The 13,522-nt window shown below is 41.9% G+C and overlaps 1 protein-coding gene across 2 annotated transcripts in view; it reads right to left on the bottom strand.

The window, feature by feature from the left end:
- Positions 1-1,357: 1,357 nt before the first annotated feature.
- ROR1 (receptor tyrosine kinase like orphan receptor 1) overlaps positions 1,358-13,522 on the bottom strand; it is a 404,802-nt gene continuing 392,637 nt past the window's right edge. For both annotated transcript variants that reach the window (XM_058657531.1, XM_058657536.1), the window contains exon 9: positions 1,358-5,377. In XM_058657531.1, coding sequence (XP_058513514.1) covers positions 3,950-5,377 — 1,428 coding nt within the window. In that variant the 3' untranslated portion in view covers positions 1,358-3,949. The remainder of the gene's footprint in view (positions 5,378-13,522) is intronic.

Genomic DNA, 13,522 nt, shown 5'->3' with positions numbered 1-13,522 from the left:
AACCATGCTTGAATTTTAAGTTTTGCACCTGGGTGTACTTACCCTTGAATTTTATTTTTCAGCAAACTTTGTGAATTACTCACACATATACTACATGGCTGAGAATGTAATGATGGCTTGTCTACACCCTCATTCATGTTTTTAAATCAGGTTCATTCTGCATTTATGGTTCTTAAGCATATCATAATTATGTGACGGGAATGCTAAGATGAAAATTGCTGGGTCCCAACCCCAGAATTTGTGATCTTAAAATTTGTAACCCCTTAAAATTTAGAAATGGGGTTGACCATTTGCATGTCTCTTAAGTTGTGGGTGCTGCTGGTACTTTGCTTAGGGAACTACACGCTGTGACCTGGTGGGATGGGGATGCGACTTTGGAGGTGTGTGGCTACAGAAGAGAGCTTCTCTATTTAGCAGCGAGTGCCTTGCAGCAGGCAACACAGGAGCGTGACGCTGGCAGCCTGCAGATGTTGGTGATTATGGAATTAAGGGAAATCAAGGGAATTTCAGAGTTGAAGGGGATTGTGGGTGATGGGAGGGGCAACCAACCAGAGAGACCCAAGAAGGAAATGGGAGTGAAGGGCAGACTGAGGAATTCAAGTGAGAGGGGAGAGAAACCCAACCTGACACGGATGTTGTTGCCATGTGAGGTGATTGCTTTATTGAGTTTGATGGCTGGAGTGGTGACAAGAGCTGTGCCTAAAACATATGGATAAGGCCCTGAAGGTTTTAGTGTGTTCTCTTCTGTACCAAATAGCAGAAATGGACAAGTTCTTTGAACTCTCATAATGACACTCATTTTCCTTGACAGTGTGTGTTAATCGCCAGATGGGGAACTTTTACTTTTGGCTCAATAAGGTCAAGATAAGCTGTGACAGTTATATGGCCACATTTCTTTTGTGAAAATAGTTGGCATCTAAGTTGGAGATGATATGTACAGCTTTTTCTTCTTTAGAGTCCTAAGGCATGGTGTTTGAGGTTAAGTTTATATGGAAACATCAATACCAAAAAAAAAAAAAAAGAGAAATTCTCTAACAGAACTGATACTTTGGGTTCCATGGACTGTGATCATTCATTACGTTATTATGATATAAAAAATTCAAAGTTTTCCATTACTAGGTGGGTAGAATTTGGTTATGAAATCACTGGACTTGCTCTGCCACCTGTAGTTGCCAGCAAGAAAGCAAAAAACTTCAAGCCAATTTCAAAAGCTTACTGGGAGAAAGTCATTCCAGTGAAATGGCAGCAGATAGGAACTGTGACTCCTCTTTCTAGGAAATGTCATCATTAGGAAAATTGATGTTAAAATTCCCACACCCCTCTAGTAAAGCTGATTTCAGGGAATGATATTTTACAGTAAACATTTTTAATAAACAGCAGCATAAAATAATCAGTGTTTAATATCATCTCTGGTGTGTGAAGTACAAATGCATATATCCTCAGTATAAAATAGCCTTTTGTCATTACAAATCCATGCTTGTCTATTTTAAATGCCCTTAGTAACAAATCAAACATTAAGTGATACAGCACTTAAATGCATGCAGTGAAAACAAAGGAAGATATGGTAGAGTGAAATATCTGAATGTTGCTATTCTAAATTTGAAGAAAATCTATCAAGTTAAAGACAAAAGAAACAGGAAAACAGGCCAGATATAAAAATGCAGAGATATATTTTCACCTCTGTGATACAAACCATAAACATAGATTTTGTGCAAAGAAAAAAATCTGAAAATAAAGTCATCTTACAAAACACTGTTAACAAAGCAAAAGATATTTTTCAGTTTGTGGGAAAATACTATTTTAATACAAAAGGGACTGTGTTATGTAATATCACAGTGCTATTAGAAAACACATTATTACAAGTGGTTTTGAAATTTAGTTTGCTCACCCTAATGATTTCCATTATTATAAAATGTTTAAAATAAATGATATATAGTTCTTTATAAAAAACCAACTTGGATTTATTTTGTAAGTGTATGAGTGTTTTTCCAGAGGAAGTGTTTTACTGGCTCATGGAATGCTAATTTCCCTTTAAGGGACTCCTAGAAAAACTCAAATTCACTGAAATTGTGTTCATTTAAAATAATAAATATTATTGGAAAACAAGTGATTGTCATATGATATACAAAAATTGTGATTTGAAGCTTCATCATTAAATAGTTGCATAGCAACAAAAGGATACAAATATTCTCCTCTACCTAAACTTAAAAAATGTAACTTCTGAGTCAGCTTATATAGGCCACAAAAGTATGTCTGGATTCCTCTCCCAGTAAGTCTGGATGTAGCCAATGCCTCGAGTTCACAGTACCTATCAGTTCATGTTTGTTGTCTGAAGAGTCAGTTTTCTACAACATGTTTTGGTAAACATATTCCCTTGATTTCTCATGCTAATTTTACTTTTTATAAAACGGAAACATCAGCGTGTTTCTAATTCTCTTACATTCTCCTCATCAAACATAATTTTCAAGAATTAGTTTACATCCTGCAAGTCTTTTTGTAAGACTTATATAGCTTTAAAATAAAAACAAGGCTTTGAGACATTGTTCTTAGAATAAAGGAGTTCTTTTTTTTTTTTTTTCAGCCAGAGAAAATTTCAACCAGTATAAAATTCCTTTCTAAATAGAACTTGAAATCCACAAGAATTTTAAACTTGGCAAAAGATGGTTGGCAGGTAAATGCCAGGAGATGCACATTTGATGCCTGCTTCGAACACAGGCAAAAGTGATCATGTCACTTCTGTGCTACCAGATGAAATTCAGTTGTTGACAAACTTGGAAATAAGAACTCAGTACATTGTTTAAAGAAATACTGTAAATGTTTTACAACAAAGAATTCATTATCTTCGGATGCTAACTAACCTTATGAATAACTGGCTATATTTATCGGTGCTGGAATCACATCTGTGAACATTTCCAAGATAGAAAAACAAAAGGTGAGAAAAACTTGGAATTTACTAGCTATTGGAGCTACCATAGGGATTCCTACTTGCTTGTGTCTCTTGATGGTAAGTACCCCAACACATTGGATGACTTGTAAAATGAGGGCTTGCAAGTTATGGGCAAGCTTGTCTGCAGCCAAATCTCTCATTCTTAACGTGATTGGTCAGGAAAGCTCCTGTGGAGGCTGTTCCTGTGGGAAACCTTGTACCACCACATCCATGGGTACTGATCTAGGAGGAGGAGCCATTTTTCTGACTGCCTCCTTTGGTGTCTTATCCCTAGTTCAGCGAAGTGAATCATCCATCACCAACCAATTCTAGCATCCGGGGCTAGCCTTCTTAGGGTCTGAGGCCCTGTGTTTTTTCAAAGGTTTGTGTAAACACTTTGTGACCCAGGAAAATGTGGGCTGGGATTTCGTGATCAGAGGCACACTCTCCACTTTCCTGAGGAAGCTCCACTTGGTAGAAGGTTGCAGGGGGTGTTAGACTAGTCTTATGGCTCATTTCCATTTGGTCTAAAGCTTCCTCATCGATTCTCAACATCGCTTCCATTACAACCATGCATAGAGTCTAACTTGAAATAACACAATTCCTGAACATCTGTCCTGAAGAAAAGACAGCAGGTAGACAAATGCTACTGTATATACATGTAGGAGGGAGAGACCAGTCATGGCCGCTGAAATCAAATACACAAAGCACCATTTGACTTCCTTTTTGGTTTGAGAGTTAATCACAAAGTTCTTTTCCTCTTCACCAGTTTGCAGTTTTTAGCACTTGGAACTGTAAGTTCCAGTCCCAATGCCATGTCATGTACCCCGCTGGAGTGTATGGTGGTGGTGGTGTTTTCTGGCTAGGGGTTGTATGGCTTCATAGGACAGTTTAGCTTCACAGAAGATACTTGTTGCCATGTCTGCTAAATGAGAGCCTTACTTTAATAAAACATTTGAATATAAAATCTCTTCTACAACCTCCTAGTTGTCCTGTATACTACATTTACAAAAGTTGTGCATGTTACAGTTCTGCAGAAATCATGGATTCGGTGTGTCCATGAATATTGGAATCTCCTAGCAGAGATGGTTGCTTGGAGTCTATTTTGTAGGGTTTCTGAGATTTGTTGCCAAAAACGGTGATTCCCATCCCTCCAGGATGATTTGGCATTGACATGTGTGGTAGTAAAGGGATATTTGCTTCCTGATTGGATCCTGATGAAGGGAGGCTGGTCACATGACCTGTACTGGTTGATCCACTGGCGCTGCTTGGAGACCGGCTCTTGGGGGGCGGGCAGTGCTGAATCACCCTGGGAGGTCCTGGTGGCTGGTAGTGGGCAGCCGGAAATGCTGCATATCCAGGAGGTATTGGATACCCATTGATGGGGATGAAGCGCTGGTTCTGAGGTATGGGTGGGCCAATGAAACCCGCGATCTGGCCCTGTGGTGTAATACCCTGGCTTGGGAACATATAATTGGGGTATCTGGGATTACTGAGATTACTCACTGGGCTGGCACTGAGGGAGGTTGTCTGCGTGGTGGCATTCCCCCCAGAGGGAGTTGTAGAGCTTGTGTGACTTGAGAGTCCCTCCCAGGACCGAAGGCGGACGTGAATCTCTTTAAATCTTGGTCTCCTGGAAGGAATCTCATTCCAGCACTCCGTCATGAGGCTGTACATCCGGGGCGGGCAGTCCTCGGAGCAAGGCAAGAGCTGCCGCTTCCTCACCATCTCGATCACTTCCTGGTTACTAAATCCATAATATGGCTGGAGCCCAAAACTGAAAATCTCCCACAAGACAACGCCAAAGGACCAGATATCTGAATCAGAAGAGAACTTGCCATACATGATGGCTTCCGGCGGCATCCAGCGAATGGGGAGTAAAGACTTACTCTGCACCCTGTAGTAATCAGCTGAGTAGATCTCTCTGGAAAGTCCCAGGTCAGAAATCTTGACGTGAAGCTGCTCTCCGATTAAGATGTTGCGAGCTGCAAGGTCCTTGTGGACAAAGAAATGACTGGACAGGTACTCCATGCCAGCTGCAATCTGAATTGCAATGTGCAGGAAATCTCCGTGATCAAGGCTTGATTTTACCGTCCCATCTTCGTCACTACTGCAGCCAACATCAGAGTGGGGGGAGCGCATGATGAGGAACTCATGGAGGTCTCCCTGGTTCATGTATTCAAAAAGCATACACACAGGTTGGTCTTGTGTGACAGCCCCCAGCAGGCACACGATATTGGGGTGGTGCAGTTCAGCCATGAGGGAGGCTTCTTGCTGAAATTCTGCCCATTGCTGTGGGTTGTTAAAGTCTTTCAAGGTCTTGATAGCCACCAGTTGGGCATGGTCCATGCCTGGGAGGTAGAGATGGCCCTTGTAGATTTTCCCAAAGGCACACTCACCCAGTTCTTCCATAAAACGCACAGCAGACAGTGGCAACTCCTTAGCCTTGCTCTGTGTGAAAGATTGGACAAGAGTGGGTTAAACCATTACTTAAGGCAAGATTTCTTGGTCTCTGAAAGCAGGGGAGTGGTATATAGAAAAAATTGTATAAATAGACTGAATAAAATAGTGTAGGTCAATATGTCTAACATTTTTGGCTACAACTTAAAGGAGGTACATAAGCAATTTTCTATCAGTACTCCATCCCTTACCCCAACCCCCAGGCTCAAAATGGTTTCCTGCTGTTTCCTAGATTCTTGCTACTCTAAGTGTAGTCCAGGGACCAGCGAGATCAGCATCACCTGAAGCTTTACTGCAAATGCAAGCTTTTGTGCCACCTTGGGCCTACCGAATCACCGTGTGTATTTGATGAGAACGCAGGCCATGTCTGTGGATGGGAGGGTGTAAGCAGCATGACCATACAAGGCACAGCCTGAAATCCGTGAGATGTGATCCCAGCCTCCACCCTGGCTCCATCCCTGTTCACTCTCCTCTGTGACCATCACACTGCGTTGGCATAGGTCTCCTCAATGTCCAGTGAAACATTTTTGTCCAGTGTTCGTTCTTCCAATGAGCTCCCATTCTTAGCATATCTTATTGTACTAAAAATCAGAAATATCAAAACAGACAGTTGACTCTTTGAGGTGCTCTGAGCAAGGGTGGGAAGGTGTGGAACACACTCACCTCTCTACTTAGCAACCTGCCCTGGCCTATAAAACTCGGTCAGTCTCCACTGGAATCCTTTCAGTTGCAGTCACAATGCTGCCACAAGGGGCAGTGTGGTAACTGGTTACACATATGGTCTCCCACAGCCAGTAGCAATCCTGCTTTGTCCATTTAGTGGTGTGACCCTGAGGTCTGTGTTTGCCATCCTGCATCTCACTTCCCGCATCTATGAAGCAATTTATAGTAATTGCACTTACCTCATTGGTTATTGTGAGCTTTTAATATGTTAACATTTGTAAAGCACTTGGGACCACACCTGATCCATGGTAAATGCTATCAGACTTTTAAATAAGCCACCAGTACCTTAATTTTTCTGGTCTGTTCATGCATCTTAACCAAAGTTCAGTTTCTTGAAAGGGGGCAATGCACCTCATACCATTTACATTCCTGGGGCTTTCTAAGCGGGTTGTTTACTGACTGACCTTAAAGCAGACAGGACATCTAGCTCATGATGAAAGTAAGCATACATTGTGGCAATCTGATATTGGCAATAAATGTCTATAATGCTATGTGCTTTCACTATTTTTAAAAATCATCTTAAATCTAGCCTGATCTAGGCTAATTTGGTGGGGAAAAAACAACGTATTTGCGTCTAAAATTCTGATATTTTTGTTTCTATTTTTAAAGGCTTTTACAGTCATTTGAAATTCAGAGTTTGAGAGAGAGAGAGAGGGAGAGAAATCTTCCATATATTGCTGCTTCCCAAATATTCACAATGGCTGAGGCTAAGCCAGACCTGTAGCAAGGAGCCTGGAACTCCATCCATATGTCCCAAGTGAGGGGCAAGGGCCCAAGCCATCTTCTGTTGGCTGCATGGGCATTGGCATGGAGATGGATTGAAGTGAAGCAGTGGTTCCTGGCGCAGTAGCGTAGTGGCTTAAGTCCTCACCTTGCATGCACCAGGATCCCATGTGGGTACCAGTTTGTATTCTGGCTACTTTACTTCCCATCCAGCTCTCTGCTTGTGGCCTGGGAAAGGAGTGGAGGACAGCCCAAAGCCTTGGGACCCTGGACTGTCACGGAAGACCTGTAGAAGCTCCTGGCTTCTGGTTTCACATCGGCTCAGCTCTGGCCATTGCAACCACTTGGGAAGTGTACTAGCGGACAGAAGATGTTTCTCTCTGCCTCTCCTTCTCTGTAAATCTACCTTTCCAATGAAAAATAAGTAAATCTTTTTAAAAAAAGAAAAGAAAAAAAAGAAAGTGGAGCAGGGTCCTGAAGCGGCACCTATGTGAGATGCTGGCAATTGCAGAGAGTGGCTTCGCTCGTTGCCACACAATTCTGGCTCCTTCAACCAGAATTTTTTAAAAATTATTTTATTTTAAAGTAATCCCTGCAATTTCAACACTGGTGTTTTTAGAAGAATACTATTCTGAGTATCCAAATTGAAACTGACATTGCAAATACACATGAAATTCAAAGCTCTCTGTACAGACTAAAACAACAGTTTAGAAAATTAGCTCAAAAATTTCTCTTATCCAAACACTACTAATTTAAAATTCATGATGATTAGCTCTGTTCTAGGCTTATATTTTCCAGGGCAAAATGCCAACTAACCTAATTATAAATGTAAATAAACTTGCCGCAAAATGTCCACTTAAAGGGATAAAAGGGAGTAGGGGATTTGGGAACATTAATTCTTCTATGCAAATAATATTTCTCATTATACATTGAGCTCATTTGTTCATCAAAGCAGATTTTGCAGAGTTTATGTTTGGAAAAGCTTGTGCATAAAACAATAGTAGTGTAGAAATTAAGGCTTACTGATCTAGTCCTATTCATTAAATATTGTTTGTATAAACAAAAGATTACAACTCAACTACATACTCCACTACATAATACTAAGTAACTAAAAGTTTTGGTGGGGTTAGGAAATAGACGTGTGCATTCACAGGCTCAGCATTCAATCAAATGTAAATTGAAAATGTCTGAGGAAAAACCTGCATATGACTGAGCAATTTTGTTATCATTCTCTAACTCAGTACAGCATTCTTAAAGACATATTCATTTAATTGTATGGGAAAAGCAGATTTACAGAGAGGAAGAAAGAGAGGGGGAAGAGAGACAGAGAGAGAGTCCTTTCATCTAATGGTTTACTCCCCAAATGGCTGCAAAGGCCAGAGATGAGCCGATCTGAAGCCAGAAGCCAGGAGCTTCCTTGAGGTCTCCTAAGTAAGTGCAGGGTTCCAAGGACACAAAATATCCTCAGCTGCTTTTCCTGGTTGTAAGCAAGGAGCTGGGTCACAAGTGGAGGAACCAGGACACAAAGTAACACCTCTATGAGATGCAAATGCTGCAGGTGGAGGATTAGGTCACTGTACCACCATGCCAGTCCCAACAAGAGCATTTCTTAAAAGTTATTTATTGGAAAAGGAGAGAGAGAGAGAGAGAGAGAGAGAGAGAGAGAGAGAGAGAGAGAAAGAGAGAGAGAAGAGGCGAGGCGAGGCGAGGCGAGGCGAGGAGAGAGAAACCATCCATCTGTTGGTTCACTCTCCAAATGACCAGGCCAGGCTGTAGGCAGGAGCATGTAATTTCATCCAGTTCTCCAGAGATCTACACACCTGAGTCATCTTCCGCTGCTTTTCCAAGCCACATTAGCAGGGAGTTGAGTCGGAAGTGGAGCAGTGGGGACTTGAACTGGCACACGTACAGGATGTTGGTGCCACAGTTAGTGGTTTAACTCACTATGCCACAAAGTCAGTCTTCAGTTTGGCTTTTACATTGGGTTTGGCATTATAAGTTGAGATGATTTAAAATACACAGGAGGATGTACATGGATTACATGCAACCACTGTGCCATCTTGTATATTGGAATTGGGCACTGTTGGATCTTGGTGTTGAAGGATTTTTTTCCTGGAACAAATCCCCCATGGCCACTTGGGGAGGATTGCAGATGAGAAGAAAATGATAAATCTTTCTGCATACTGACACAGAAAGGTCTCCAAAACTCTCTCTTTTGGATAAAAGTATAAAACAAGGGACCAGTTATGGCTATATGCTGCTTTTATGAAAAAAATGGAGAGGAAAAAGGATACATAAATTCAGAATTCTTGCATATGCATGAAGAACTAAGGAGAGTATACTTGGCTAATAGAAACCAGTGGCTATTGGAGGAAAGGGAAGTAGGATATAGAAGGTGGGGGAAGAGGTGGAAACTTTTCACTTCACTCTTTTTAAAAATACTTTAACAGTTTTATTTTTATTGGAAAGTTAGATTTACAGAGAGAAGGAAAGACAGACAGAATGATCTTCCATCTGCTGGTTCACTCCTTAAATGGCCACAACAGCCAGAACTGAGTTGATCCAAAGCCAGGAGCCAGGAGCTTCTTCTAGGTTTCCCAAATGAGTGCAGGATCTCAATACTTTTGAACATCCTCCATTCCTTTCCCAGGCCACATGCAAGGAGCTGGATGAAAAGTGGAGGAGCAGCTAGGACATGAACTGGAGCCTGTACAGGATCCTGGCACATGCAAGGTGGGAACTTTAGCCACCAGGCTACCGTGTCAGGCCTTAAATACGCTTTAAAATTTTTGAAGCTAATTTTTTAGTATGACTGATCCGAAATAAAGTTAACTAATTAAATATAAGAGTATAAGGTCACTTTTCCCATCTGAATGAATCAGGGAACTTGTTCTGCAACTATAGGTCCACACACTATTAATTCTCCGGCTGTTTACGGTGTCTGTATTCTTGCTGGAATAAATGGAGCTCCTCTGGAAGAAGAAGGTGTGGGTGATGAGAAAGGGGGCCTGATTTTTTTCTCTTGTGCCACTCAGGGGATTTTAGTTTTGCTGGTAACTGTAACCCAAGGGGCCTTTCTCCTACATTATGTTATGATTGGGCATTTCCCTCAGAGCTTTTCTTAAGGATGTAAAGTTATCCAACTTACGTGAAGATCCCCTTATTACCATAGTATGTACTGCTTGCTTTTTTGACCTAAATAAGATCCCTAGAATTTTGGTGACAGAGAACAAAAAGTGACTGACAAAAATTAAACTTCTTTTGGGAAAATGGGAATTAGGAAACAAATCTATGGAATATTAGCTGATATAATGAGGAGTTGGAAATTCAACACCTCCACTCCACCACTTGAGACTAACATAATACAGTGTGGTGTAATTCAAACCAAGTGAGTTTTGGGTTCAGACAAACCAGGGTTTGCATCATGGATCTGCTGGGTTTTTTTTTATTAATAATGTCTAACACTCACATAGCACTAACAATGTGCCAGCCATTGTCCTACATCCTTAATGAATATTAAGTTATTTAACACAATAGATCTATGGGGTGAATCCTATATAACAAACACTAAGAGAAAGATTGATCCTGGAGCAAATCTTTTATCTAGCTGTTGGGACATCTGGGTCTGGTACTGCAGTATGAGACACAAATGGGTGCCATACCAGCAGTCAGTGCCTTCTAATTACAGCTTCCTGATCATGTAGGCCCTTGGAGGCAGTGGTGACAGCTCAGGTAACTGGGCTCCTGCCACCCACGTGGGAGGCCTGGATTCAGTTCCTGGACCTGAGCTTTAGCCAGCTCACCATGGCATTGCAGGCATTTGGAGAATGAACCAGAACATAAGAGTTCTCTCTCTCTTCTCAAATATATAAATGATTCGATCACACACACATACTGAGATTCATGTATGCAGAGTCTTTCAAAAGTTGATGGAAATACGTGTAATATATATGTATATATAGTATGGTATGAAACCATTTTTATTTATCTGAAATTTTTCATTTCAATTTTCTGTTTTCAAATGTGTGCAATTTTTGCCTTGTTTTTACCAAATTGTATTTAAGTCTCCTCTGTAATTTTACCTTGCTGTCAGCTAATTGGCTGGCATTTTAAAAATTAAAAACCATAAAAACACAGGAGAATTTGTTTTGGAGCACTGGGAGCCGTGAGAAGGTGAGTGGCCTGTTGCCTGCTTCTGTGGATATGGATGAAGCTGATGTGGATTAAGGTGGGGACAGCAAGAACACACGTGGAGGAGTGGGTGGGAACACACCCACATGAAGAGGCAAGCAGGACAAGCTGTCAGGGAGAGGACAGAAGTGGTGGCCAGGACCTTGGCAGTGACTTCATATTTGGCCCTGGGGCCTTGAGGCCGGCTGCATTCCCATCCACTGAAGCAGGCAAATCAGTTCACTAGTACTTGCCTTTGCAAGAACAATCTTCACACTTGCCAGTTTACACGTGGAAAAGGAGGCTTACGGAAAGCATTGAGAATGTTTGGCAGAGCTAAAAGAACTTGCAAGGCCTGCTGCTTCGGGCCGCACCACTCTGTGAAACCATAGAAGCCTGCTGGCCAGCAAGCAAGCTTTGCGCTGACTGTCTCTAGAGTGTGGGCCTGGGTCCTGACACCTTGCAGGACTGTGAGCTCAGCCTGCAGGGTGTGTTCGCTCTGTGCAACTGTAAAGGTTCTATGTGTGCAAATTCATTTTGGCTGCAAACCGTGCCTTGCCCTATCTCCACACCACTCACACAGCACAGTGCCGAGGGCTCTCCAGCAAGGGACAAGTAGTTGACTAGCGACCCCCCCCCCCCCAAACCAAATGTGTGGCTTTCCCTGGGAAAGAAGCATGGCGACTATCTAAAATGGCAGATTCCACAAAAAGCTTTCCTCTGAACACCTGTGTGGCTAGCAGCACAGAACTATCCAGGAAAAAAAAAAGCTCAGAGCTGGGTTTCAGGGGAACAATTTACACAGTGATTTGCATTTTTAAAATGCTCAAGTTACTTCGTACAAATGAGTCTTAACTACAGACTCATTTTCAAATTTTACACTAATCCTGAACTAGTTAAAAAAAATCATAAAACCCCTTAAAGCAGCAGCCAGTAGACTGCACGGTGACGGCAGGAAATTAGCTGTATTGTTGAGGAACAGATGGTTTACATTAAACAAACCCTTTAGGCTAAACTTGTTTAGGTCTGGCATATTGTAAATTATATTTTAGTAATGAAAGTGAAATGACCTCCGCTTGACCCCAAGTGGGCTTTGTCTGTTTGAACCAACGTAGTGGAAAACTATGAAAGAAAATGAAGTCATAAAGTTTTGGCAGTTCAATTTTGGCTCATTTCAAGTTAAGGGGTTATAAATCTGTTTAGTTTTTGTTTGACAAGTATTTGTCATACGGGGATGTACAAAATGTAAAGAAGTGTAAAATACACATGAGGCATGGCGCCAAAGTAAACCAAGTACAAAGAGAAACTGGAATGAATAGGGTCGCGAGCTCCTATCTCTTTATCACTCCTTCCATTAGTTGAATGACAAGATGGGCTCGGTTTATTATATGGCGTAAGGCAATTAAGTACCTTAAAGCTGAAACAGGCTTTCAGTTTAAATGTTAACATTTTTACTTCTCAAAGTAAACACACATCTGCCTCAGTGTGGTTTTAAAAATTACATAATTTTTGATGGGGGGGCGGTTGTGGGATAAAAGTTGATGTTGAAGTCGATGTGTTATTTGAGTGTGCTTCTTCCCTGAGAGGTTTTTGGGGAGCCATGTGTTAGGACTGACGTGAGCTCTTCGCAGAAGGGACACGAAGGAAGAATGGTTTCTACAGGAGTTAGTTCTTCAGACTTGAGGGTTGCCGTGATGGTGTGAGTCAGAGCCCAGGACTATCGCACTGTCTACAGCTGCTGATGAAGGGGCCAGCTGAGCTCGGCGTTACCTTTCACCTCGGTGATGCATCCCAGCTTGGGGTGGGTGGCCCCTCTAGTCTCTTCACTTTCAATATGAAAGCAACAACATCACAGGTAAACAATTTAACAACACATATGCATACAGTAAGCCAGTCTAGATGGAGAAGCAGGGCAGAGTCAAGTGATTTTGTTTCTTTCCACCTTGAGGAAGCTGCACAGTACTTGGGTAATGCTATGTTTGAAAGTCTTCCTGATGAGAAAGCTTAACCTGTCATTTCTTGCTCTCTTTACCCATGTGTTGATCGTGAGACAGAAGGAAGGATTTTGTGATGCACTTTAATATTTGTAGGGAAATTTCTTTGGGGGAGGGCGCTTTAACTTGAATGGAGTACTATCACTCTACTTTTGGGTCCGACTTGAAGTAGACACACAGATAAAAACCAGAGCTGCATGAGGATGGAGATCATAATGATGGCTATATGTAATTTTTTAAAGATTTACTTATTGATCTGAAAGGCAGAGAAATGAGGAGAGGAGAAAGGATGGAGGAAGAATTCTTCCACCTGCTGATTGATACCACAAGTGGCTAAAATGGTTGGGGCTGGGCTAGACTGAAGCCAGGAGCCAGGAACTCCAGCTAGGACTCCCACACAGGTGGTAGAGCTCCACCTTGTACTGCTTTCCCAGGTGCATTAGCAGAGAGCTGGATCAGAAGCAGAGCAGCTAGGACTCAAACTGGTACTCTGCTATGGGATGCTATGAGTGATGTAAGGATGTTT

This window comes from Ochotona princeps, chromosome 2, assembly GCF_030435755.1.
Source record: "Ochotona princeps isolate mOchPri1 chromosome 2, mOchPri1.hap1, whole genome shotgun sequence".
NCBI classification, from domain to species: Eukaryota; Metazoa; Chordata; class Mammalia; order Lagomorpha; family Ochotonidae; genus Ochotona; species Ochotona princeps.
This window is presented reverse-complemented; position numbering and strand designations above follow the sequence as displayed.